Below are 27463 nucleotides of genomic sequence, written 5' to 3'. Positions count from 1 at the left end.
GATCACCTGAGGTCAGCAGTTCAAGACCAGCCTGGCCAGCATGGTGAAACCCCGTCTCTACTAAAAATACAAAACTTAGCCGGGCGTGGCGGCAGGCAGCTGTAATCCCAGCTACTCGGGAGGATGAGGCAAGGGAATTGCTTGAACCCAGGAGGCGGAGGTTGCAGTGAGCTGAGATCGCGCCACGGCACTCCAGCCTGGGGGACAAGAGCAAAACTTAGTCTCAAAAAAATAAAAAAGAAATAGAAAGTCATTCTTCTTAAGAAAAAAAAACAAAAACCCAAACAACAAAAGTAAAAGACATTTTTATTGAGAAGTGAGGAAACAACAGAAGATCAGAGAAGCAGGTTCTAAAGGGATAGTATCCACAGTTATTCTTGTAATCAATTAGCCAGAATGAATGGATGTTCTCAACAGAATTCTGGGACAAGAATGAATGAGTTCCCACATTTTCTGGTTCACGTGTGAATGAATTACAGACTCAAAATTCTGAAAAAGAGATTACCATTATCCAACAATGGGTAAAATGCTCACCTGTAGCTAGTGGAACGGATACCTGAAAGACACTACCACAGGAAGCACCCCAGAGAGGGGAGGTATTTCTCCAGAGAAAACAAGGGTGCTCATGTCAATCAATGGACAACAGGCACGGAACTGCAAAATATAATAAACGTTCATTACAATGAGTTCTCTTAAGCGGCAGCCCTGTAATAAATGCCAGATCTGCTTATGAAAAAGAAAAGACAATTAGCATTTAATATGGAAAATACTGGGGGATATTATTCCACAAACTATCAAATATATATATATATATAGTTAGATAGAACAAGTTACATTAAAATATAAAATACTAAAAATTTTAGAAATACTTTTCAGTGTTAACTCAGGGAAGTCATATGAAATATCCCTTGACTTTAAGAATCTGCTCCCTGTGTTTTTCCTGAACATTACTTTATTTACATATTTTTTAAAAAACAACTTTATACTCCACCATGAAAAGTCAACTGTTCATAACGAGATTTTATTTTACAAAAACACAGCTTCAAATCTGGAATGTGACTTTCCATGGAACACACTTTCAACGGGAAAATGCTTCCTTAATTTATTGAACTTATAAGGTGTTCCTAGTGTAAATTCTCTGAATCTTCATGATGATACTACAACATCTGATACATTTATTGCTCCACATTCCTTCCACTATTTTCATCTACAAAGATTTGTAACTTATTTCTGAAAGCTTTTACACTCATCCCAAATATGGTTGGTCTCTCTCCTCTCTGATTTTTGACATGAGTGTAGTTTTAGGGCCTCCTGCTTGTAAATCTTGTCTATATTATCCGAAGTCTCCTGAAGATCAGTTTCTCACATGGCATCATTCCGATTTCTCATTTATGAGTCTTCCGATGTATACGAAGCCCTGAATTCCAACAGAAGGATTTCCCACATTCAGAGCACTTCCACGGTTTCTCTCCAGTGTGAACTCTCTGATGTTCACTGAGAGATGACTTCTGAGTGAAGGCTTTTCCACATTCACTGCATTTAAAAGGTTTCTCTCCCGAATGAGTCTTCTGGTGTATCTGAAGTGATGCCTTCCTAGGGTAGGCTTTTTCACATTCATTGCATTCATAGGGTTTCTCAGTTGAATGAGTTCTCTGATGTATAATCAGCTGTGATTTTCCACAAAAGGCTCTCTCACACAAACTACATTCATAGGGTCTCTCTCCGGTGTGTGTCCTCCTATGGATAACAAGGTATGACTTGCTACTGAAAGCCTTCCCACATTCACTGCATCCATAGGGCTTCTCTCCCGCATGAGCTCTCAGATGTGCAGTGAGCTGTTCCTTCCTACCAAAGGCTTTCCCACATTCACCGCATTGGTAAGGATTATTTCCTGTGTGAACTCCCTGATGTACGATGAGCTGTGTCTTCATATTGAAGGCTTTCCCACAATCACTGCATTGATAGGGTTTTTCTCCTGTATGCATTCGGATGTGAACAAGGAGATAGGACTTACTCCTAAAGGCTTTCCCACATTCACTGCATTTATGTGGTTTCACTCCTGTATGCGTTCTCTGGTGTACAACGAATGGAGACTTCAAACTAAAGGCTTTCCCACATTCACTGCATTCATAGGGTTTCACTCCTGTGTGACTTCTCTGGTGTAAAAGCAGCTGTGATTTCCAACTGTAGGCTTTCCCACATTCACTGCAGCCATAGGGTTTCCCCCCTGTGTGAATTTCCTGATGGACAATGAGCTGTGACCTAAAAGAGAAGACCTTCTCGCACTCACTACATGAGTAGGGTTTTTCTCCTGTATGAACTCTCTGATGAGCATTAAGGTTTGACTTGGCACTGAAGGCTCTTTCACATTTACTGCATTCATAAGGCCGCTCTCCTGTATGAATTCTGAGATGTACAATGAGCTGTGACTTACAACGAAAAGCTTTCCCACATTCACTACACACACAATTTTTTTCTATGCTATGAGCTCTTTGATGCTTAAGAAAATACGGTTCTTCATAACCAGGAAACTTATCAGGATTCCTTCTCAAATAACTTCTGCTTGAAGCTGAGTTTTGTGTCAAACTTTTCCCATGTGTGTTATAGAGTCTCTGTCTTGAAGAATCATGGCTTTTGCTCAGATTAAGTCTTCCCAACACACTACAAGCATAGCTTCTTTCAATACTTTCAAGCTCATCTTGATTGTTCTGGTACCATTCTTCCCACCCATCTACAAAAAACAAACAAAAGATAACTTTTTGAATCATAACATAAACCTGATATGGAAATAAACAGTATTAGGACTGTCATGTAATCAACCTTTCTCTTTTGGTAACAAGTCTACCACGCTGGTTCAAAAGAAATACTGGGCCGGGCGTGGTGGCTCAAGCCTGTAATCCCAGCACTTTGGGAGGCCGAGACGGGCGGATCACGAGGTCAGGAGATCAAGACCATCCTGGCTAACACGGTGAAACCCTGTCTCTACTAAAAAATACACAAAAAACTAGCCGGGCGAGGTGGCGGGCGCCTGTAGTCCCAGCTACTCGGGAGGCTGAGACAGGAGAACGGCGTAAACCCGGGAGGCGGAGCTTGCAGTGAACTGAGATCCGGCCACTGCACTCCAGCCTGGGCCACAGATCGAGACTCCGTCTCCAAAAAAAAAAAAAAAAAAAGAAATACTGGCCAAGCATGGGGGCAAGGGAACTGAATCAAAACAGACCAAAATAGGTCCCCTCGTGAAAACTGGTAGCAAATTACCAGTAATCAAAAATAGTTTTTAAAATAGAGGTTTAAAACTGGCACTTGGATTAGCCAGGCATGGTGGTGGGCACCCGTAATCCCAGCTACTAGGGAGGCTGAGGCAGGAGAATCACTTGAACCCGGGAAGCAGAGGTTGCAGTGAGCCGAGATCGTGCCACGGCACTAAGTACAAAGTTCCTGGGGAGGAAGCCTGACTGACAAAGTTTAAGAAATAGAAAAAGGCCAGGAGAGCTAAAACCCACTGAGTGAATGAATGAAAGCAGAACCAAATTATTCAAAACCATGGCAAAAAGTTCTTTACATTTCTAAGACCCTTTTTTTTTTTTTTTTGACAGGGTCTTTGCTCTGTCATCCAGGCTGGAGTGCAGTGGCGCAATCTTGGCTCACTGCAGCCTAGACCTCCTGGGTTCAAGTGATCCTCCCATGTCAGATTCCTGAGTAGCTGGGACTATAGGCACTCGCCACCACACCCAGCTAATTTTTGTATTTTTAGTAGAGATGGGGTTTCACTTGTTGGCCAGGCTGGTCTCAAACTCCTGAGCTCAAGCGATCCGCCCGCCTTTGCCTCCCACAGTGCTGGGATTACAGGCGTGAGCCACGGTGCCCAGCCTAAAGGTTTTTAATTACAGAAAATCTTCTGCATTTAAAAGATCAGTTTTGACTGTTCTGTAAAACGTTAAGAAAAGGGGCCGGTGCGCAGTGGCTCAAAGCCTGTAATCCCAGCACTTTGGGAGGCCGAGAAACGGGCGGATCACGAGGTCAGGAGATCGAGACCATCCTGGCTAGACACCGGAAACCTCGTCTCTACTAAAAAATACAAACTAGCCGGAGCGACGAGGTCGGGCGCCTGTAGTCCCAGCTACCCTGGGAGAGGCTGAGGCAGGAGAATGGTGTGAACCCGGGAGGCGGAGCTTGCAGTGAGCTGAGATCCGGCCACCGCACTCCAGCCTTGGCGGCAGAGCGAGACTCCGTCTCAAAACAAAAAAAAAAAAAGTAAGAAAAGGGCAGAGAAATACTTTAGACAGTTATTGCAGCAGTCCAGAATGAGATAATTTGAACTACACTTCTTGATATACTTCGGATACCTATTCCCGCCCAAGTCTCATGTTGAATTATAATCCCCCATGCTGGAGGTGGGGCCTGGTGGGAAGTGTTCGCATCGGGATCACAGGAGCAGATCCCTCATGGCTTGGTGCAGTCTTCATGATAGTGAGTTCTTGTGAGATCCGGTCATTTGACATTATGTGGTACCTTCCCTGTCCCTTCTTGCTCCTGCTTTCACCATGTGATGTGCCTGCTCCCGCTTTGACTTCCACTATGATCGGAGCTACCTGAGGCCTCCCCAGAAGCAAATGCTGCCCATAGAGCCTGCAGAACTCTGAGCCAATTAAACCTCTTTTCTTATAAATCACCTAGTCTCAGGTGTTTCTTTATAGCAATGAAAGAATGACCTAACACATGTCTGGAATTGAGGAAATTTGGAACATATGGGAGGGAACTAAGATGACTTGCTGAGGGGCTGGATGTGGGAGCACAGAAGGGGAGGAGTCAACAGCTTGAATGGCAAGATGGCTCCTTAGAGATGGAGACACTAAGAAAGAAACTTGTGGAAGAAAATGAAGGACTCTGGCTATTGCCTTGAGGAAGAATGGTAATTTTAGAAGGAAATCCCGGTTTCTGATACTGAGAGTAAAGTCTGGGGAAGCATGGGGTAGCGCTCCCACAGGCAGGTAAAACCCAGGACTCAAGTGCCAAAGAGAAAGACCTCATTTTTGATGTTACAACACTGGGGGGAAAGCTTAAACCTTCAGAATGGAAGAGTCTTTCGACAGTTACAACATAGGAGAGGAGAGCCAAACTGGGAAAACATACCCCTCTGGACAACGCAAAAGGGAAGTGTAAGGTGTGTAAAATCACTCAGATACAGGGGACACCAGGGCTAAGACTGTGAGTCAAGTCTAGGGGATTTAACTGTGGAAGGCAAAGGAGGAAATAAAAGAAAGGGAAATAGAGGGCCACGAGCCACACCAAGTGAGGGGAAAAAGAAATCCCCTAAAGGTCTCGATGTCCAATGAAACCCATGACCATGACCATGGGGAGGAGGCAAACTTACCCAAAACCAAACCTGGAGCAGAGTTCAGGGAAGAGGGGCATGCCTGCCTCTCAACAGTAAGGGGGAAGAAAAACCCAAATATATGAAGAGTGACGGCGATTTCCTTATCTGAGGAGCTCCTGGCTTCATCCTGAGTCAGCTCCAGTAGCTCAAGGACTTCCAGAAGAATTTCTGAAGACAACACTGCGAGTGCCCACTCCTCAGGTACTCACCAGCTCACTCCCATGCCTCCCACCTTCCTCGTTCTCACTCACCCACCTGGATGGCTCTGCCTGGAAATTTTGGCATTTATTATCCATGGATCTTCTCCTTGTTCCAACTTGAAGATTAAGTCAGGCTTGGTACCATGATACCCTGTTGATGGGAAATCACAAAGGGTGGGGACCAGGCTGTTAGGGACAGGACCGAGGAATCAAGAGTTACAGAGCAAAATTGCTCATCTCACTTGGGGAAAGATTACAATTAGGAAGTGAGGGACAAATAGGGATGAAGGAAATTTGACCCCTAAAGTTCAAGTTCATAATCATTAAGCACTTCAGAGATCCCAGAGTAGGTCAACAACAAAAAAAGGGATGGCAATTTATTACTATCTGAGTGATGTGATGTTGAGACGCAGTACCTACCCACTGATAACAGGTTATGATAGTTTTCCAATATCACATCTCTGTATAGGTACTTCTGTGTAGAATCCAGTAGCTGCCATTCATCCCAGGTGAATTCCATAGATATATCCTTGAATGACAATAATCCCTGAAATAACACACACCCTGTTCAATTGGATGCAATTACATTAGGTGATGTAGAAAAGCTGTAGAGGAACTGGGAAGGGAAAAATGTTCCTCTACCGACTATTTCCTGTGTCTGGTTTAGCATTTACTCTGTGAGAGAATTAAAAATCAATCAAGGAGTTCTGGGCATGGTGGCCCACGCCTGTAATCCCAGCACATTCAGAGGCCAAGGCAGGAGGATCACGAGGTCAGGAGTTCAAGACCAGCCTGACCAAGATGGTGAAACCCTGTCTCTATTAAAAATACAAAAATTAGCCAGGCGCAGTGGCAGGCTACCTGTAATCCCAGCTACTCAGGTGGCTGCGGCAGGAGAATCACTTGAACCCGGGCGGCAGAGGTTGCAGTGAGCCGAGATCGCGCCACTGCACTCCAGCCTGGTCGACAAAGTGAGACTCCATCTCGAAAGAAAAAAAAAAGAAAAAAAAAATCAATCAAGGAGCTTCTATTTGCCAGTACTCTCTTGGGTCCTGAAGATTTCAGGATGAATAAAATCCAGTTCTGTCTTCAAGAACCTTTCTATCTGGTAGATAGGAACGAAAATTTATACATGCAAACAAAGTAAGGTGTTCTGAGTCCTTGGTAAAAACATCCAGGGTACATTTTGCACAGGAATGAAGAGAGCCACTCAAGTAGTCTCAGAAGATTCATGATGTGTTCCTCAAGAAGTTGGGGTGGAAAGGGCAATTCAGGAGGTGTGTGGATGAGGTTCAACTGAGAACAGGGGGATAAACAAGAGAGTTTATCCTTCTACTTGCAGGAGTCTGAAGGCAATTGGTCTGGGGCTTCCATCTCTGCTCCACCTTACACGGCTTCCACTTCCAGGGCAACCCAGTCTAAGATGGCTCTAGTCATCACATCTGCATTCTAAGCAACAGCAAAGAGTGGGGACTGGGAGGGAACAGCAGGGAAATTCAGAAATGGAGTCTGTTTCTGTATATGCCCAACTGAAAAACTGGCAAATCTATTATGAAAGAAAGAAAAAAAAATAGATTGGAACATAATTTGCAGTCCCTGTACCAGGAGCAAGCATCACACAGAACACATGGTAGAGCCTGGTCAATTCAAGGAACTGCAAATATTTCAGACACAGAAAAGATTGCTGTCTTTGTTTTCTATTTTTATAACAGCATACTAGAAACTGGGTGATTTATAAAGAAAAATGTTCATTTAGCTCAAGGTTCTGGAGGCCGGGAAGTCCACGAGCATGGTGCTGGCATCTGGTGAGGGCCTTCTTGCTATGTTGTAACTTGGTGGAAGGCATTACATGATGAGAGACAGGGAGCATGCCAGCTCAGGTCTCTCTTCCTATCCTTATAAAGCTATTAATCCCATCATAGGGGGCCTGCCCTGATGACCTTGTCAAATCCTAAATACCTTCTACCTCCAAATAGCATCAACTAATAAATTTAGGAATTAAATTTCCAACATATGAAATTTGAAAGATACACTCAAACCATAGCGATGGCTACAATGGGTGAACAGGTAAGAGCTAGACTACAAAATAAACCTGAAGGCCGGGTACAGTGGCTCATGCCTATAATCCCAGCACTTTGGGAGGCTGAGGGAAGCAGATCACAAGGTCAGGAGTTCAAGACCAGCCTGATCAACATGGTGAAACCCCATCTCCATTACAAATACAAAAATTAGCCAGCCGTGGTGGCGGGCGCCTGCAATCCTAGCTACTCAGGAGGCTGAGGCAGGAGAATCGCTTGAACCAGGGAGGCAGAGGTTACAGTGAACCAAGATTGTGACACTGCACTCCAGCCTGGGCGACGGAGCGAGACTCTGTCTCAAATAAATAAATAAGCAAGCCTGGAATGATTGTCCTAGTTTATAGAAAAATTGCCAATGTAGGTTTATATAAATAAGATAAATAATAGGGCAATGTTTGAAGAAATACGGCCTGAAAATTCTCCCGGAGCGAAGACAAATACAGGAGTTCACGTGATAAAAACCTACCAATTGAAATGCAAGATAAGTCAACCAAAAAAAAAAAGGTCCAAATTTAAGCAGATGGTAACGAAACGTCTGAAAATAAAGTAAAAAGAGAACACCTGATAACCAACTAAAAGGAAAGAACAATGCTTCCTGAAAGTGGGAGAGAAATAAAGTATGGAGAAGAAACAATGCTGATTCTGAAATCTTACACCAGCCAAACTAAAAGGCAAGAATAAGGGAAAATAAAAGACAGTTTCAAATATACAAGCACCTGGAAAATTTATATCCATCAAGTGTGGTAGTCATGCCTATAATCCCAGCATTTGGGAGGCTGAGGCAGGAGGATCACTTGAGGCCAAGAGTTTAAGACTATCCTGGGTCACATAGTTAGACCCCATCTCTACAAGTAACAAAAAATGTGTGGGCATGGTGGTGCACACCTGTAGTCCCAGCTACTCAGGAGGCTGAGGTGGAAGGATGGTTTGAGCACAGGAGTTTGAGGCTATAGTTGGCCATGACTGTGCCACTGCACTTTACACTGGGCAACAGAACCAGACTCTGTCTCTAAAAAAAAATTTAACAACTTAAAATTTTAAATTAAAAAAAAATACACCCTATACAGACAACATCAAGACACAGAAAGAATTGGTGGGAAGCTGGATACAATGGTGAGCCCTGAAAACAGCAGAACATAAATCTAAATATTGATTCAAACACATCTGAACTAAAATTATTATCAGCTATACGATTTAAGCATGTGTGTGATGCAAATAGATGAGAATCATAGAAAATGAAGGTATAAAGAAACATCTTTCACTTGGGAAAAGAGAAAATGCAACTGTATAGACTTTGGTTTAAAGGGAAACGTTCAGTGGGTCTGTGAATGACTTAAAGACAACCGAGCACTAAAATGTAGGGAGGGAGCGCGGAGGAAGTACAGCTTCCAACACAGGAGAGAAAAAACCGACTGACAAAGAACATATTCCTGTTGGAAGAAACATAACTAAGACAGTCTGAAACTCATGAGACACCAAAGAAAAGATACAAATTAGAAAATAAATGAAAAAAGATATCAGGTAAATGCTAAATCAATGAAAGCTGATACTCACAGAATTAGCACAAAATAATTGCATTTTTACATCAGTTTAACTCAAGGGACTTAAACTAAAGGCATTTCTTATGAATCCCAAGTAGCATGAAGGTCTCACTACAGCCAACAGCTCCTCTTGCTCAGGCACCTCCGTGTAGGTCACCATCCCTACTGGCTCATCAATACTCGGCCATGATTCTTCTATGCTAGATGGCTTTTCTACCATATACAATTTCACAAATCAAAACACCTACAAAGTTGTAAGATTTATGCCCATTAGGGAGGTTGAGGTGGAGACTAAATGTGATTTGAAAGTAGGAACAGAGAGAATGGCGAGAAGATTTAAACATGACTATCAGTATCCTCCTCTATCTGAGACTCATTTAAATTACATACAGGAATATAGCATGCACAAACACACCTCTAAAAAAAAAGGGAACTACGTAAACGGAAGCCAGTAAGATATTTTGATAAATTTTTAATAAACAGTAAGCCAAAAATCTGGTAACTGACTTCCCTGAGCAGAAGCTCTCCAGAGGTAAGCTGAGGCACAGCAAACCATTTCTCCCACAGAAGCCCTAAAAGCTCTGGGAACAGTCATCCTGCATGAGGACAACGAGGTGTGAACTGAAAATAGCTAAAAGCAGTATACAAATTAGGCTCCCAGGTCCCACCCACCTAGGGTCTCCAGGGTGGGTGTTACTCAGCCAACACATGACTACCTAACATGCCAGTGGTGCTAGGTACTCTTAACAAAATCCAGGGTGGGCACCGTGGCTCACACCTGTATTCCCAGCACTTTGGGAGGCCAAGGCGGGTGGATCACCTGAGCTCAGGAGTTCGAGACCAGCCTGGCCAACATGGTGAAACTCCGTCTCTACTAAAAATACAAAAACTAGCCGGATGTGGTGGTGCACGCCTGCAATCCCAGCTACTCGGGAGGCTGGGACAGGAGAATCGCTTGAACCCATGAGGTGGAGGTTGAAGTTGAGTAGAGATCGCACCACTGCACTCCAGCCTGGGCGACACAGCAAGACTCTGTCTCAAAATAAAAAACAAACAAACGAAAAATCCAAGCAGGTAAGGGACAGGGTCACCAGAGAGAAGGAGGCACGGGTGCTGTTTCAGACAGGGTGATCAGGGCAGCTCTCTGATGAGGTGATATCTGGGCAGAAATGCAAGTGCTGTGAGAAGCCACTGAAAGGCTTCTCGCTCTGACTCGTATTTTGAGATCATCCTGACTGCTGTGGAAGAGGGAGGGGGTTGTAAGAGAAGATACCGGGGAGACCAGTTAGGAGGCAACTGTGTTAGTCCAATGGAAGAAGGCGGCTTGGGCCAAGGTGACAGCGTTGGGGATGATAAGCAGTGGCTGGACTCTGGGCATCCTGTGGGGACAGAGCCAGAACACAAGCTGATAGAGACACCGTGGCATGCTTAGAGACAGAAGGGGGGCCAGGAGGACACCAAGCAGCCTGGCCAAGCAAACTACAGAACTTCCCCTTTAAAGAGGTGGAGAAGCCTGGGGATAACAAACGGAGGAAAGAAGATAGTGAATAACTGGTCCATGAATGACTGAAGATGGGGGAGATCCAACCAGAAAACAGTCCACAGAAGGGAGTCACTGAAGGAGAAAAGTGACCTTGCTAGGAACACATGGGAAGAAAGGGAAGCCGGCACCCATCCTCTCAAACACGAGGGGCTCCAAGAAAAGGGGACTGTGCAAGCGCCCCACACACAACCTGGACGTCTGCAAGAACTGACCAGGCTAAATCTGGGGACTTTTCAGAAGGAACTGACATGTGCTTAGGAATTTAAGTAAACAAGGATCCGATAACTGCTTTCCTGCAAAAAAATTCTGAAGGCAGAGACTGCAGGGGGACTTTTAAAAGGCAGCAGGGGAGTGAGGGCTCAGCAGCTCACCTCAGGAAGGGCACCGTCTCCCTGCAGTTCACCTCAGGCAGGGCACTGTTTCCCTGGGCCCAAGGAACACCCAGAAGATTCCTGAACTTGACACTTGAGCTCATTAGCAGGCCCCTCCTCAGCAGCACTACTTGCAGGAGGGAGACCCCAGGGGAAGAGGCAGTGAGTAGACTTCTGGGTGAGTCTGCAAGCAGTGAGGGAAAGAATCACATACAGCATGGAACTGCTGGGTAGAGCCCAGTCAGAGGCTCTAACCAAGCCCCACAAACCCCACAGATGCCTATCAGAACACTGGGTACTGACCACCACACAACAGGGGCCTTTGTATCTTTTCCTCTAACCACTGATCTTCCCATCCCAACCCAGAAGGAGCCCCCACCGGAGGGCAACAAGTAAATGGAGTGGGAATAGACAAGCCTCCTCCATCTCCCGTGCAGGCTAGAATGACGGGATGTACGAGAGCTTGGAGTGAGAGTGTGGACTGAACTTTCCCATACCTGAAAGTAACTGAAAGTTAATAACAAACAAGACTGTGCTCAGAGCATCATCAGCTCTCCTCACACGACCACTAGGGAAGAAAGGGCTGACAGAGCAAGCCTGAGGCTGTGATGAGAAAAATGAAGACACTACTGTGCCCTTATTATGTTCAGGCCACTCGTCAAGCGGGTTACTTTAAATCTGAGGGAGAAGAAACATGGAACACATCACGTCGATGTGACCATGTTAGAACCTGGAGGTCTATACCAGAAGAGGAAATGGAGCCCAAAGCAGCTGCTTCTGGGGACACAGGATGGAAGAGGAAAGGTGCAGAGCAGAGAGTGGGTAGACCAGGAGCAGCAAGTAGACCAGGAGGCTTGTTATCTATTCTATTTAAAGCCTTTTACTATTTCTTTAAGCTTGATATGAATAAAAATAGGCCGAGCATGGTGGTTCCTGCCTGTAATCCCAGCACTCTGGGAGGCAGAGGTGGTGGGTAGATCACCTGCAGTCAGGAGTTCAAGACCAGCCTGGCCAACATGGTGAAACCCCATCCTACTAAAAATACAAAAATTAGCCAGGTATGGCGGCGCACGCCTGTAATCCCTGCTACTCGGGAGGCTGAGGCAGGAGAATCACCTGAACCCAGGAGGTGGCGGCTACAGTGAGCCGAGATCGTGCCACTGCACTCCAGCCTGGGCGACAGAGCAAGACTCCATCTCAAAATAAATAAATAAATAAATAAAAGAATAAAGATGAAATACAAAATAATGGTTAAAATTTTGAATTGACCTAGCTTGATCAAAAGAAAATTTTAAAAGAAAATTTTGGCCGGGCGCGGTGGCTCAAGCCTGTAATCCCAGCACTTTGGGAGGCCGAGACGGGTGGATCACGAGGTCAGGAGATCGAGACCATCCTGGCTAACACAGTGAAACCCCGTCTCTACTAAAAAATACAAAAACAAAAACTAGCCGGGCGAGGTGGTGGGCGTCTGTAGTCCCAGCTACTCGGGAGGCTGAGGCAGGAGAATGGCGTAAACCCGGGAGGCGGACCTTGCAGTGAGCTGAGATCCGGCCACTGCACTCCAGCCTGGGTGACAGAGCGAGACTCCGTCTCAAAAAAAAAAAAAAAAAAAAAAAAAAAAAATTTTATGACCAAGAAGCAGTCCACAAACTCTAAGAGATTTAAAATTTCACAAGAGATTATGATAAACAGTTCTACTGTAATGGGATGCATATGCTGCAAAAAATTACACCATTCAGTCGCATAAAAAGCCATAGGGCTGGCCGGGCGCGGTGGCTCAAGCCTGTAATCCCAGCACTTTGGGAGGCCAAGATGGGTGGATCACGAGGTCAGGAGATCGAGACCATCCTGGCTAACATGGTGAAACCCCATCTCTACTAAAAGTACAAAAGCTAGCCAGGCGAGGTGGCGGGCGCCTGTAGTCCCAGCTACTCGGGAGGCTGAGGCAGGAGAATGGCGTGAACCCGGGAGGCGGAGCTTGCAGTGAGCTGAGATCTGGCCACTGCACTCCAGCCCGGGCGACAGAGTGAGACTCCGTCTCAAAAAAAAAAAAAAAAAAAAAAGCCATAGGGCTTATGGGAAAAATGGGGTAAAGGCATAGTACTGGTGACACACAGAAAGAGAACGTAGAACCTGATAAAAACAGTAGCAGTTTCATACATGCTAAATGGTTAACAAACATATAAACACTACAATAAATATGGCACTTTACCTTGAAAATGACCAGTTACTACATGGTGGTGGAAAGAGGGTTATCTGAAATCAGATGGAAAGCTCACGCTGTTCCTTAATATAGCAATAGTGTGGAAACAAATTCATGTTGTCAAAGCAAACAAAATAGCAGAACTGACTGTATTTTCACATTTGTTCCAATAAATTGGAAAACTTAAAGTGGAGATTTTTCTATGAAAATAAAAGTAACCAAAATTACCCCAGCAAGAATTAGGAAAACCAGGCTAGAGCATGGTGGTTTATACCTGTAATCCCAGCACTTTGGGAGGCAGAGATGGGTGGACCACTTGAGTCCAGGAGTTCATCAAGACCAGCCTAGGCAACATGGTAAAACCCCCTCTCTACAAAAAAATACAAAACTCAGCTGGGTATGCCACACATCTGTAGTCCCAGCTACTTGAGAGGCTGATGCGGGAGGACTCCTTGAGCCTGGGATGCGGAGGGTGCAGTGAGCAGAGATCGTGACACTGCACTCCAGCCTGGATGACAGAGTGAGACTCCATCTCAAAAAAAAAAGAAAAGAAAAGAAAAACAGACTAGTCAATGATCATTTTAAAAAACTGAAGTAGTAGTCAAAGGATCAAAGGTATACTCTTCCCAAAAAGGCAACAGTCCCACACTAATAAAAGTTCTAACACCATCCAAAGAACAGAAAATTCCCAGTATATTTCATCTGACGTAGTGCTGTGAAATGATGGGACACCTGTATAACGCATCACACAAAGGTGCACAACCCTATGGACAAAACAAGGACAGCACAAACTGTAATCTAACCTCATTTATGATTAACATTGATTAAAATACTTAAAAATATTAGTAAAGTAAAACTAATCCTGCATATGTGTGTGTGTGTGTGTGTGTGTGTGTGTGTGTGTATATATATATATATAGCATGTATTTGTACATACATACATAGCAAACTACACCAAGAGTTTATCCAATGAATTAAAGGATAGTCCACATTTTTAAAAAACAAAAAACAATAAAATAAGTCACATTAGCACATTCATGGAGAACAATCATCTCAATAGACATAACAAAAGGAACATGATAAAACTCAACACTTTTGGCCCGGCGCGGTGGCTCACGCCTGTAATCCCAGCACTTTGGGAGGCCGAGGCGGGCAGATCATTTGAGGTCAGGAGTTCAAGACCAGCCAGACCAACATGGTGAAACCCTGTCTCTACTAAATACAAAAAAATTAACCAGGCGTGGTGATGAGAAGCTGAGGCAGGAGAATCGCTTAAACTCAGGAAGTAGAGGTTGTAGTGAGCTGAGATCACGTCATTGCACTCCAGCCTGGGCAACAAGAGCGAGACTGCCCCTCAAAAAAAAAAAAAAAAAAATTCAACACTTTCAAAACTCAGAATTTAAAGCAAACTAAAAGTAAAAGGAATTCCCTTGACGCAATAAAGTGTTTCTTCCCTAAACCTATAGAAAATATCATACTTTGGCTAGGAGTAGTGGCTCACACCTGTAATCCCAGCACTTTGGGAGGCCAAGGCAGGTGGATCATGAAGTCAGGAGATTGAGATCATCCTGGCAAACACGGTGAAACCCCGTCTCTACTAAAAATACAAAAAATTAGCCAGGCGTGGTGGCGGCACCTGTAGTCCCAGCTACTCAGGAGGCTGAGGCAGGAGAACGGTGTGAACCCGGGAGGCGGAGCTGGCAGTGAGCCAAGACTGTGCCACCACACTCCAGCCTGGGCGACAGAACGAGACTCCGTCTCAAAAAAAAACAAAAAAAAAAGAAAAAAAAGAAAAAGAAAATATCATACTTCATATGAACCATTAAAATCATTTCCTTTAAAAACACATGACGGCCGGGGGCAGTGGCTCACGCCTGTAATCCTAGCACTTTGGGAGGCTGAGGCGGGCAAATCACGAGGTCAAGAGATCGAGACAATCCTGACTAACACGGTGAAACTCCATCTCTACTAAAAATACAAAAAATCAGCCAGGAGTGGTGGTGGGCGCCTATAGTCCCAGCTACTCAGGAGGCTGAGGCAGGAGAATCACTTGAACCCAGGAGGCGGAGCTTGCAGTGAGCTGAGATCACGTCACTGCACTCCAGCCTGGGCAACAAAGAGCAAAACTCCATCTCAAACAAACAAATAAACAAACAAAACTAAGAGAATCAGCTGAGATAAAATGAGAACTGGTGGAGATCCACTATCTTGTTTTGCAGCTGCCTGAGACACAGATATGGCTTCTGTTCTACTGACTCTGAAACTATGTAAACAGCTGTTGGATTCTACAGTCCCTGATAAACAGCTCTCACCCGACTGGCAAAGAGCTGCTTGACTTGTGGATGGCAGTTCCAAGGTGAACAAATGACATCCTGTTTGGAAGGCTGCTGCTCTGATTAAAGAAGAGTCAAGAATCTTTCTGAGTTATTTACAGCTTAGAATAATTGGGTAAAGAATGTTTTTGTGAGCAAAATTTACCTTTCTCTCTACCTGATTTCTCCAAAATCTGGAAACTATTCATGAGTATTCTGATCTTATGGCAACAGAGTTATTTACATAAGTTCTGTTTTCGTTTGCAAAAGGACACAATTGGAAAGACTGGTTATTGTATCAAGGCCTCAAATGGAATGGCATATTTTCAGATATAACCAGGCTGCTTTGAGAAACTTAGGTTGGATTTACAGAGCTGATAAAAAGCCTCTTGGAAAGACTGGCCTGGTACTCTGTCCACCCTAAAGATTCCTGACCTGGGGCAAGTAAAGAATGTCACTTTCTAACAGGCTCAGGAACCTCATGGTATTTTGGGATCTCGAGAAGACAGGAATTCATACAGGTGTTACAAGCACAGTCGAGCAGCAAATCCTTGGGATGGCTTCTGGCCTTCTAAGCTTTTAAAAAGTCGAATCAAAAATTCCTTATAAAAGTTCCAGCAAGGCCGGGAGTGGTGGCTCACACCTGTAATCCCAGTACTTTGGGAGACCAAGGTGGGCAGATTATGAGGTCAGGAGTTCGAGACCAGCCTGACCAACATGGTGAAACCCTCTAGCTACTAAAAATACAAAAATTAGCCAGGCGTGCTGGCACGTACCTGTAATCCCAGCTACTCAGGAGGCTGAGGCAGGAGAATCGCTTGAACCCGGGAGGTGAAGATTGCAGTGAGCCGAGATCATACCACTGCACTCTAGTCTGGGTGACAGAGTGCACCAATCTCAAAAAAAAAAAAAGAAGCTCCAGTAAAGTCAACTTAAAAGAAGCTTACATGGCTGGTCACTATTCTTGCCATTCTTTATGCAAATAACCAGGCCAAGTATGAGACCAAAATTTATTTGCAAATAAATTGGTCCTGCTATGATTTATTCTTTCTTGGTAGAAGTAGGAAAACTGAAGACAGAAAATTTTAGATTCTGATTGCTGTTCTGAGTTTTTATTATTTGCCTATAATTTGGGCTAATTCTGAATTATTTCCTGGCTATAAGAAGTCCCTAAAAAGGAATGAGGTTTTCATTTTCTTCATGACACTTTTAGTTGGCCCATTAACGGAATAGGTTATTTGCTGCTGTTGTTCCGGCACAATCAAAAGTTCTCTTTCGTTTGTAATCCTTGCGGGCATTATATTTCTATTATTCAAATTATTATGTATCTCTCAATGTTTTACTTCATCTGAGAAAACCAAAGTCATAGTATCCTGAAGACCAGAAATGATTCAATAACCCTGTGAATCTCCTTAATTTGGAATCCTCCTGGGCCTGATGTGTTTTCCACTGCCAATGCACTGCTGCTAAAGCTACGCCATATCAAGCACCCTCCCTAAGGTTCAGAGGAGGGTGCCTAAGATAGAAAAGCTGGATTGGGAGGTGAAGTGTGAAGGCCAAAGCCATCTTGGAAGCTCATCTACCACGTGGGCTTCTGATTAACTCCTGTTCTGGGAAGGCCTGTAAGATTTCCAGTTCATCTATTGTTCCTCGTGTCAGAGCAGGTACTTACCATAAATCCTACCCTTAGGTCAATCTTCATGCAACCATACTTCAACTATCCTGCACATCCCTTCTGAACCACCCCTCCCTATGGTCTAGATGCCCTGGGTCTGGGGGTGCAGGGATCCACCATCTTGTCTTGCCACCACCTGAGACACAGACATGGCTTCTGTTCCTAAGTCCCTATCAAATGCTTCTTTCTAAGAAACACACACACAAACAAAAACACATGAGAACCAGTAAGAAAAGGCAACAGGGCAGCACTTTCAAACAAATCCGTAAGGAACAGCTTTTTGGTACATTAGCAGTAACCAACTAGAAAATATAATAAGAAAATGCCTATATGATCTTAACAAATCTAGAAAGTACTTAGAAATAAAAATATTTAAAATGCAGGAACACCTAACAAAAAATACACATGATAAAATATGTAAGTACAGAAGAGACTGAAGCAATATACCATGTTTATGATGAGTAGACTTATATGGTAAAGATATTAATTTTGCCGGGCACAGTGGCTCACCCTGTAATCCCAGCACTTTGGGAGGCCGAGGCGGGCGAATCATGAGGTCAGGAGATTGAGATCATCCTGGTTAACACAGTGAAACCCTGTCTCTACTGAAAATATAAAAAATTAGCCAGGCGTGATGGTGGGCGCCTGTAGTCCCAGCTACTCAGGAGGCTGAGGCAGGAGAATGGCGTGAACCCGGGAGGCAGAGCTGGCAGTGAGCCAAGACTGTGCCATAGCACTCCAGCCTGGGTGATAAAGCAAGCGAGACTCCGTCTCAAATTAATTAATTAATTAATTAATTAATTAAAGATATTAATTTTCCACAAATTAATTTGCAAATTTGATAAATTCTCAATGAAAATACCAAGAAAAATGTTCATTTTATTTCATCTAATAATTCTAACTCTCATTAACATAAAATAAAATCATATGCTTGGACTACTGCTGCTACAACTAGAAAATTTTAAATACCCTTATCTCTTTAAAAAAACAGAGACCTGTGGAAGCAAGGAGGACTAAATAAACTAAAATTGCAGAGAGAAAAGAGCTGCTCTTAGGTGAGCTAAAATTGCTGGCTGTTACCCACCTGGGTCATTTGCTCAGCTTGAGAACAGTGAAGGAAGGGCTCAGCCCAGACAGAGGACTATGATAGGGGAAAGAGAAACCAGTGAAGGTTTTGATGCGCCCCAGTGGACAGTGAGTTTTCCCCATGGGACATCTGTTGAGTGCTGGTCAGTGCAAGAAGCTGCAGGCTGGGCTAGAACGGCAGACTGAGTCCCCCACAGCCTGAAGGTGCTCCAGAAACAAAGTACCTACCAGTAGAGACGAGCCTGCAATAAATACATCATCCAGAAACCTGAGGCCACAGGTAATAGAGTCCAGCCCCTAAACAGCTCAATTCCTGTTTAAACTGAAGTGATCAGCCATTCCTCTACTGCATGACAGAGAAAAAGGGAAATATCCTCTGATATAAAACAACAGGAAGGCCAGGCGTGGTGGCTCACCCCTGTAATCCCAGCATTTCAGGAGGCCAAGGTGGGTGGATCACCTGAGGTCAGGAGTTTGTCGAGATCAGCCTGACCAACATGGTGAAATCCCATCTCTACTAAATATACACAACTTAGCCAGGCATGGTGGTGGGCGCCTGTTATCTCAGCTATTGGAGAGGCTGACGCAGGAGAATTGCTTGAACCCAGGAGGTGGAGGTTGCAATGAGCTGAGATCGTGCCATTGCACTCCAGCCTGGGCGACAATGCAAGACTCCATCTCAAAAAAAACCACAACAGTAAACTTTAGCCTCTGTGGTTATTCCTTTTAAAACAATGTCAGCAAAAAATTAAAAACTTTGAGACATGAGGCAGGAAAATATGACTGACAAAAGGAATAGGCAGATAATTGATCCAGACAGATGATCCAGACGATGTTAGCAGACAAGTAATATTACAAATAACTATCATAATACATAACTATGTAAGTATTTAAAATACAGAGAAGTTGTATAAAGTGAATAAAAAGAGAACTGGAATTAAAATAAAATAAAATAAAAAAAAACAAGGAGACATTTAGAAACAAACAACTGATCCCTGAAATGAGCATCAACGGGACAACAGCCACCACAAGCCCGTTAAGGATGTGGAGCAAACCATCCTTCTCGGGGGTTGTGCTACTGTCCAGTGACCACACGGTGAGAGCAATGCTGCTAACGCCTACGCAACACACCCACATCAACTACAGTGCTGCAATTTTTTGAAAAGTGGAAAACCTCTTTTCCATGAAAATAAAAAAGGATGTAGGGCAAATGCAGCTCTCAATTCCTGGTACTGGGAATGTGAAGTCATTTAGCCACTTTGGAAAACCGAGAGTATGTACTAAATTTAAATGTATGTATACAGTGACTCAATGGTATCACTCGTAAGTATGTGCCCAGTGGTTCTCAATGGGTAAGAGGGAGATTTTGTCCCCCAGGGGGCATTTGACAACGTCTGGAGCCATTTACGGTTGTCACAGTGGGGCAGTGCTACTGGCACCTACATGGGTCGGGGCCAGGAATGCTGCTCAACATCCCACAACGCACAGGACGTTCCTCCACAACAAAGAATTATTCAGTCCAAAATGTCAATAGTGCTGAGGCTGAAAAATCCTGGTGTGTGCCTAGCAGAAAGGACAGCTGATGTCTACCAAAGGAAATGTGCAAAAATATTCATAATAGTGTTATCGAAAATAGCCAGTAACTGAAAACAACCTAAACACTGATGTTGATAACAGATGATTACAAGAGACAAACTATGACATGTTCATACAACAGAATATCACACAACTTCACAAAAATAAACCAACACAAACATTTTAAGGATATAAACATCTGCATTAAAAATGTATAGGGAAAGACCTAGAAGAATATCTACCAAACCAATTACCTCCGAGGAGAGAAAGGGGATTGGGATGGGTGGGTGGTTATAAGAGACAATTGTGTTCTCAGAGAATGTAGAAAAATAGCAACTGTAACATCAAAAATTAACAGTTCCAGTTCTGCATGTAAAGAGCCTGGAAGCAGCCACTCTGTCCTAACAACAAGTAAAAAGTTTAACAAACTGAAAAATCAACAACTCTTCTTAGATCTGAAAGAGAAGTGAAAATACAGGGCAAACCACTGTCCCCAAAATCAGAGACAGGCAGAAACACAGCACTTAACAGAGCACAAACCTCTGTGAGAAACAGTGTCAGGACAGAAATACCTGAACTGCAACTGACAAACTGCTAGAGGCTAGGTGTGTACGTGTCTGAAGTTAAAACGCCCAAGGCGGGGCCGGGCGCGGTGGCTCATGCCTGTAATCCCAGCACTTTGGGAGGCCGAGGCGGGTGGATCACGAAGTCAGGAGATCGAAACCATCCTGGCTAACACAGTGAAACTCCATCTCTACTAAAAAAATACAAAACATTAGCCGGGCATGATGGCGGGCGCCTGCAGTCCCAGCTACTTGGGAGGCTGAGGCAGGAGAATGGCTTGAACCCGGGAGGCGGAGCTTGCAGTGAGCCGAGATCGCGCCACTGCACTCCAGCCTGGGTGACAGAGTGAGACTCCATCTCAAAAAAAAAAAAAAGTCCAGGGGGACCCACTTATGGTAGGAGTGGAGTGAGACAAGGTCCCAAGCTTTTCTGAGTTTTACTTTCAGGAGCTCAACCAGGTTACCAGAGCCTAATCTACTAAGGTTTTGTCAGAGCCTAACTAACCTGAGGGAAGAGATATACCAAATTCCATCCTGTCCCATCTAAGGGATGGGGTGGGGGTGGCCTGGGAAATACGTGTGAGGTTCGGAGTCCAGGGGAACAGGCTCACAAAGAGACAGACTTAATCAGGGGCCTATAGAATGCTCACCCTTTCCCGACATCTCACCACCACATGAGTAAAGTACTATTAAAAGTAAATCTTTGTACTCAGTACATCATGTCCAGCTATGTACAAAAAGGGACAAGGCAATACTAAAAGGCAAATAAACACAGACAGGGTGACCAGGCGCAGCGGCTCACGCCTGTAATCCTGGCACTTTTGGAGGCCGAGGTGGGCAGATCACCTGAGGTCAGGAGTTCGAGATCAGCCTGGCCAGTATGGTGAAACCCCATCTCTACTAAAAATAAAAAAATGGCCGGGCGCGGTGGCTCACGTCTGTAATCCCAACACTTTGGGAGACTGAGGCAGGTGGATCACGAGGTCAGGAGATAGAGACCATCCTGGCTAATACGGTGAAACTCCGTCTCTACTAAAAATACAAAAAGAATTAGCTGGGCATGGTGGCGGACGCCTGTAGTTCCAGTTACTCGGGAGGCTGAGGCCGGAGAATGGCGTGAACCCAGAAGGTGGAGCTTGCAGTGAGCCAAGATCACACCACTGCACTCCAGCCTGGGCAACAGAGCAGACTCCATCTCAAAGAAAAAAATAAATAAATACATAATAAAAATAAAAATAAAAAAATTAGCCAGGCGTGGTGGCGTGCACCTACAGTCCCAGCTACTCAGGAGGCTGAGGCAGAACAATCGCTTGAACCCAGGAGGCAGAGGTTGCAGTGAACCGAGATCACACCACTGCACTCCAGCCTGAACTCCATCTCAAAAAAAAAAAAAAAGCACACAAGACAGGAGAAGCATCAGAACCAGGCATGATAGGGATGCTGAAGGTATCAGAGAAAACTTAAAACAACCATGATTAATATGTTATGGGCTCTAGTGAATAAAGTAGGCAGCATGCAAGAATAGATGAGCAGGCCAGGCGCAGTGGCTCATGCCTGTAATCCCAGCACTTTGGGAGGCTGAGGCAGGCAGATCACTTGAGGTCAGGAGTTCAAAACCAGCCTAGCCAACACAGTGAAACTCTGTCTCTACTAAAAATACAAAATTTAGCCAGGCACCGTGGTGTGCACTTGTAGTCCCGGCTACTCAGGAGGCTGAGGCACAAGACTGGCTTGAACCCGGGAAGTGGAAGCTGCAGTGAGCCCAGATCGCACCACTGCACTCCAGCCTGGGCAAGAAAGTGAGACTCCATCTCAGAAAAAAAAAAAAAGAGGCCAGGCGCGGTGGCTTAAGCCTGTAATCCCAGCACTTTGGGAGGCCAAGACGGGTGGATCACCCGTCTTGATCAGGAGATCAAGACCATCCTGGCTAACACGGTGAAACCCTGTCTCTACTAAAAAATACAAAAAACTAGCTGGGCGAGGCGGCAGGTGCCTGTAGTCCCAGCTACTCGGGAGGCTGAGGCAGGAGAATGGCGAAAACCCGGGAGGCGGAGCTTGCAGTGAGCTGAGATCCGGCCACTACACTCCAGCCTGGGAGACAGAGAGAGACTCCGTCTCAGAAAAAAAAAAAGAAATACTAGTGATCAAAAACACTGTACAGAAGTGAAGAATGCCTTTGACGGGCTATGTATTATGTAGACGGTATGAGATTGAGGGAAAAAAATCAAACCTCCAAGCAAAGAGAACACTGGGGAAAAAAAAAAGAACAGAATATCCAAGAACTGTGGACAGCCATAAAAGGTGTAGATATGCACAATGGAAATACCCAAAGGAAAGGAAAAGAACAGAAGAAAGACAGCCAGTGCCTGACGCATGGTGGTTTGACTTAGTATTTTCCAATTTTACAACAGCGCAAAAGCAATACACATTCAGCACATTCCCCAACTTACAATGAGGCTCCATCTGGATAAACCTATTATAAGTTGAATATATTATAAGTCAAAAATGCACTTCTGACAAAGAGATTTTCAATTTATGATGAGTTTATCAGGATGTAACCACATCATTAAGTCAAGGAGCATCTATATATGAAACAATAATTACTGAAAATTTTGCGTAAGTAATGTCGGACACCAAATCACAAATGGAGGAAAATCCGAGAATACCAAGAAGATAAATGCCAAAAAACCTGCATGTAGGCATATCATTTTTAAAACACAAAAAATCAAAGATAAGCCTGAGGGGGAAAAAATACCTTACCTACAGAAACCACACAAGCAAGAAAATGGAGTGAACAGTTAAGATGTTTAGAGAAAAAAAAAAATCCATCAGAACAGAATTCTGTACCCTGCAAAATTATCCTTCAAAAGTAAAGAAAGACTTTCTCAAAAACTAAGATAATTTATTGCTGTTACAAGTAAACTTGCCTCAACTGGGCAGAAAAGGAAAATACAGGTCAGAAACAGATACAATTTCTTTTTTTTTTTTCTTGAGACAGGGTCTTACTCTGTCGCCCAGGCTGGAGTGCAGTGGCATGATCTTGGCTCACTGCAACCCTCACCTCCTGGGTTCAAGCGATTCTCATACCTCAGCCTCCTGAGTAGCCAGGACTACAAGCACGCACCACCACACCTGGCTAATTTTTATATTTGCAGTAGAGACAGGGTTTCGCCACGTTTGCCAGGCTGGTCTTGAATTCCTGACCTCAAATGACCTGCCCGCCTCAGCCTCCCGAAGTGCTGGGATTACAGGGATGAGGAGCCACCAGGCCCGGCCACAGATATACATTTTAAAAATTGAGAACATCAAAGAAAGAATAAGTGAAAGTAAAATTAAAACTTTTTTCTTATCTTTTTTTTGAGACGGTCTCACTCTGCTGCCTAAGCTGGAGTACAGTGGTGTGACAGCCTCAAACTCCTGGGCTCAAGTGATCCTCCCACCTCACCTCCCAAGTAGCTGGGGCTACAGGTGCACACTAGCACACTTGGTTTTTTTTTAGGTTTTTTTTTGTTGTTGTTTTGTATAGACAAGGTCTCTGCGTTGCCCAGGCTGGTCTCAAACTCCTGGCTTCAAGCTAGCCTCCTGCCCTCAGCCTCCCAAAGTACTGGGATTACAGGCGTCAGCCACCATGCCTAGCTATTTTTATTTTCGTGTTGTTGTTGAGACGGAGTTTCGCTCTGTCACCCAGGCTGGAGTACAGTAGCATGATCTTGGCTCACTGCAACCTCTGCTTCCTGAGTTCAAGCGATTCTTCTGCCTCAGCCTCCTGAGCAGCTGGGATTACAGGTGCGCGCCACCATGCCCGGCACTAATTTTTGTATTTTTAGTAGCAACGGGGTTTCACCATGTTGGTCAGGCTGGTCTTAAACATCTGATCTCGTGATCCACCTGCCCTGGCCTCTCAAAGTGCTGGGATTACAGGCCTGAGCTGCCACGCCTGAGCCACCATACCCGGCCATGCCTAGCTATTTTTCTTATTCTTAGTTGACCTAGTCTGTTCAAAATAGTAATAGTGGCTGGGCACGGTGGCTCACGCCTGTAATCCCAGCACTCTGGGAGGCCAAGGTGGGCGGATCATGAAGTCAGGAGATCGAGACCATCCTGGCTAACAAGGTGAAACTCCGTCTCTACTAAAAATACAAAAAAAATTAGCTGGGTGTGGTGGCACGAGCCTGTAGTCCCAGCTACTCAGGAGGCTGAGGCAGGAGAATCACTTGAACCCAGGAGGCGGAGGTTGCAGTGAGCCGAGATTGCGCCACTGCACTCCAGCTTGAGCAACAGAGCGAGACTCCGTCTCAAAAAAAAAAAAACACCGAAAAACTCCTGGAACTGAGTGATTATACCAAGGTTGTAGCAGGATACAAACTTAATGTACAAAAGTCAACCCCTTTCTTGTACACAGGTGTAAGCTGAATTTGAAATAAACACAATACCATTTACAGTAGCACACACAACAATGCAATACTTAGGCGTAAGTCTAACAAAATATATAATGATATTATATAAAATCTATATGAGAAAACCTACCAAACACTGCTGAACGAAAACTAAGAACTACATAGATATAACATGTTCATGGATAGGAAGACTCAATATTCAAAACTTCAGCTCTTCCCAGCTTGATCTACAGATTCAATGCACTGTCAGTTAAAATCCCAGCAAGTTATTTTGCAGATGTTAACGAACTGCTTATAAAGTTTAGACTGACAAAAGACTTAGATTAGCTAACAGGATACTGAAGCAGAAGGATAAAGTTAGGAGAATGAACCTGACTTCAAGACTTATAGGCTGGGCATGGTGGCTCACACCTGTTATCCCACCAACGCTTTGGGAGGCCAAGGAGGAAGAAGTGCTTGAGGCCAAGAGTTGCCGGCCAGCCAGGGTAACACAGTGAGACCCTATCTGCACCAAAAAAAGAAAAAAAATTTAATTAGCCAGATGTGGTGGCACGTGCCTGTAATCCCAGTTACTTAGGAAGCTGAGGCGGGAGGATCCCTTGAGCCCAGAAGTTCGAGGCTGCAATGAGCTGTGACTGTTCCACTGCACTCCAGCCTGACAGAGCGAGACTCCGTCTCAACAGAATAAAAAAAGACTTATTTTAAAGCTACAAAAATCAAGACAGTGTGGTAGTGTGGTATTAGGGAAAGAACAAATAAATCAACAGAACTCAATAAAGAGTCCAGAAATAGGCCCATATAAATATAGTCAACTGATCTCTGACAAAGGAACAAACTCACAGCGGGGAAAAATCCACTCCTAACTTTCTCTCATTTCTTGGTCTGCAGTCCAATGCTCTAACCCTGAGCTATACCCCCTCCTACTTTCTCTCATTTCTTTAGCACCACAGCCTTCCTCACTGTGTCCTTTCCTTTCATTAACTTAAGTCGTCACCTCGGTCCTCTTGAGGGTTCTAGTTGGTCACACTCTGAGCTTCCACGAATATAGTAAAATGTCTTTAGATATTTCCAGTTTAGACCTCCCATGTGAGTTACAGGCTGAAATACAGGCATTGGATATTCAACACCTGCGAAAGTCTCTCCCAGGGTCCCTCTTCCAACAGCATTCCTAGTCTCCGGCTGTATAGCTCAGGGGCAGAGCACAACATCCGGCAACGTCGTCGCCACCACTCACCGAGTGCAATGGATTTGGCAATCAAATCACTTGTAAAGTCTTCCCTCTGGTTCACTCCATTAATCATTCATAAAGTCCAGATGATCCACTGGCCCGCCCCTTACCTCTTGGACTCTCGGGCCCCGCTCCTAGCCTTTTCTCCCTACTCATACACCCGTAATTGTGTCCACAGTTCACTAGACTACCCTCCCCACCAAACCAAAGCTCCTCTAAAATCAGGAACATACATAATTTATCTCTGCATTGCCAGCACCAGCTCTAGAGTTCAGCACACAAAAAGACACTCCATAAACAAGCATTTGGCCAAACGAAAAAGGAGGAACTGGTAATTTCTCCAACGAAGTTCCAACGGTCTGCATAAGACAACTTTCTGTAGAAAACACGAAAAGATGGAGGATCCTCAGATTTCAGGGCCCGCAGCTGGCAATGAAGTGCAGTATAATTGCCCGTCACAGATTACAACGAGGCACGTTTCTGCAGGACCAGAGCTTGGGTGAGCTTTAGAGGAGCTTTGGTTTGGCGGGGAGGGTAGTCTAGTGAACTACGGACACAATTACAGGTGAACGTGAGTTCAGTTCCCGGGAGTAACCCTGAAGAGATCAACGTGGCCACCCTCAGTATCCAGTCGACTTTTAAACACGGGAAGTCTCTACTTACCCAGCACGAAGCTGTCCGGAAACTGGTGGCCATCCCCACGCCCACGTTCGTGCTCTGCCTAGGTGGCAGGACCCGCGGGCTGCGGGAGACCGTGAGGGATGCGTTGGCCGAAGACAGGTGCGGGCCCCGGGACCCAGGCACCTGACCGTCCCGGGGCTGAGTCGCTCGCAGGGACGCCGGATCCTCAGCTCTCGCCCAACGCGGAGCGCGCGTGACTAGACAGCCTCCCGGTCTGGGTACCAGGAGTCGCACGGATGGATTTGTGCCGTTCAGCAGCCCTGACTCGGGAGAGCAGGCGTGGCCTGGCTCCGTCCACGCCCCGGACCGAGGAGGTGTTTAGCTGGTCAAGTCCCTGGTCTGCCCAGGATAATCCGAGCCGCTTAGCTCCGCGCCTCCGCGGTCACAGACTAGCCAGGTACACCCACTGGCCAGATTTCGGTCCACTGAGTCTAAGCCGGAAACAGCCCTGCACGCGCGCACCCGACTAAGACAGGGTGTGCGGCGCACGCGGAAGAGCGTCATAGGTCGATGCGCCAGGACGCGACAGCGCCGGAAAAACTACATCTCCCAGAATCCTCGGAGAAGGCTCCCTAGTTACAGGCCTGGCTTCCAGCTGCAGCGTATCTGGAGAGGGGCACAGCCTGACAGGAA

At 45.0% G+C, this 27463-nt stretch overlaps 1 protein-coding gene across 3 annotated transcripts; it reads right to left on the bottom strand.

The window, feature by feature from the left end:
- Nucleotides 1-289: 289 nt before the first annotated feature.
- ZNF26 (zinc finger protein 26) lies at nucleotides 290-27329 on the bottom strand. 3 transcript variants are annotated; one of them, XM_017895665.1, is made up of 4 exons: nucleotides 26813-27329; nucleotides 5998-6124; nucleotides 5633-5728; nucleotides 290-2731 (listed from the first exon to the last, which is right to left on the bottom strand). In XM_017895665.1, exons 1-4 carry the CDS (start codon nucleotides 26843-26845, stop codon nucleotides 1386-1388), a joined length of 1602 nt encoding a protein of 533 aa, XP_017751154.1. In that variant the 5' UTR covers nucleotides 26846-27329; the 3' UTR covers nucleotides 290-1385. The 3 variants fall into 3 exon arrangements, with proteins under 3 accessions (XP_017751154.1, XP_017751155.1, XP_017751156.1); XM_017895666.1 differs by lacking the exon at nucleotides 26813-27329 and adding an exon at nucleotides 16402-16444; XM_017895667.1 differs by lacking the exon at nucleotides 26813-27329 and having other exon boundaries at nucleotides 5629-5728; nucleotides 5998-6091.
- Nucleotides 27330-27463: the final 134 nt, after the last annotated feature.

Source organism: Rhinopithecus bieti, unplaced genomic scaffold, assembly GCF_001698545.2.
Source record: "Rhinopithecus bieti isolate Rb0 unplaced genomic scaffold, ASM169854v2 scaffold_27038, whole genome shotgun sequence".
NCBI lineage: Eukaryota > Metazoa > Chordata > Mammalia > Primates > Cercopithecidae > Rhinopithecus > Rhinopithecus bieti.
The sequence above is the reverse complement of the archived record's forward strand: the minus strand, read 5'-3'. Positions and strand labels throughout refer to the sequence as shown.

Excerpts from the sequence above, each read along its gene's own strand:
- ZNF26 (XM_017895665.1), bottom strand. The coding sequence starts at position 26,845 with ATGGCCACCAGTTTCCGGACAGCTTCGTGCTGG. Across the intron at positions 6,125-26,812 it reads TCCGGACAGCTTCGTGCTGG|GGATTATTGTCATTCAAGGA; the intron begins GTAAGTAGAGAC and ends GTGTTATTTCAG. Across the intron at positions 5,729-5,997 it reads TCATAACCTGTTATCAGTGG|GGTATCATGGTACCAAGCCT; the intron begins GTAGGTACTGCG and ends TCCCATCAACAG.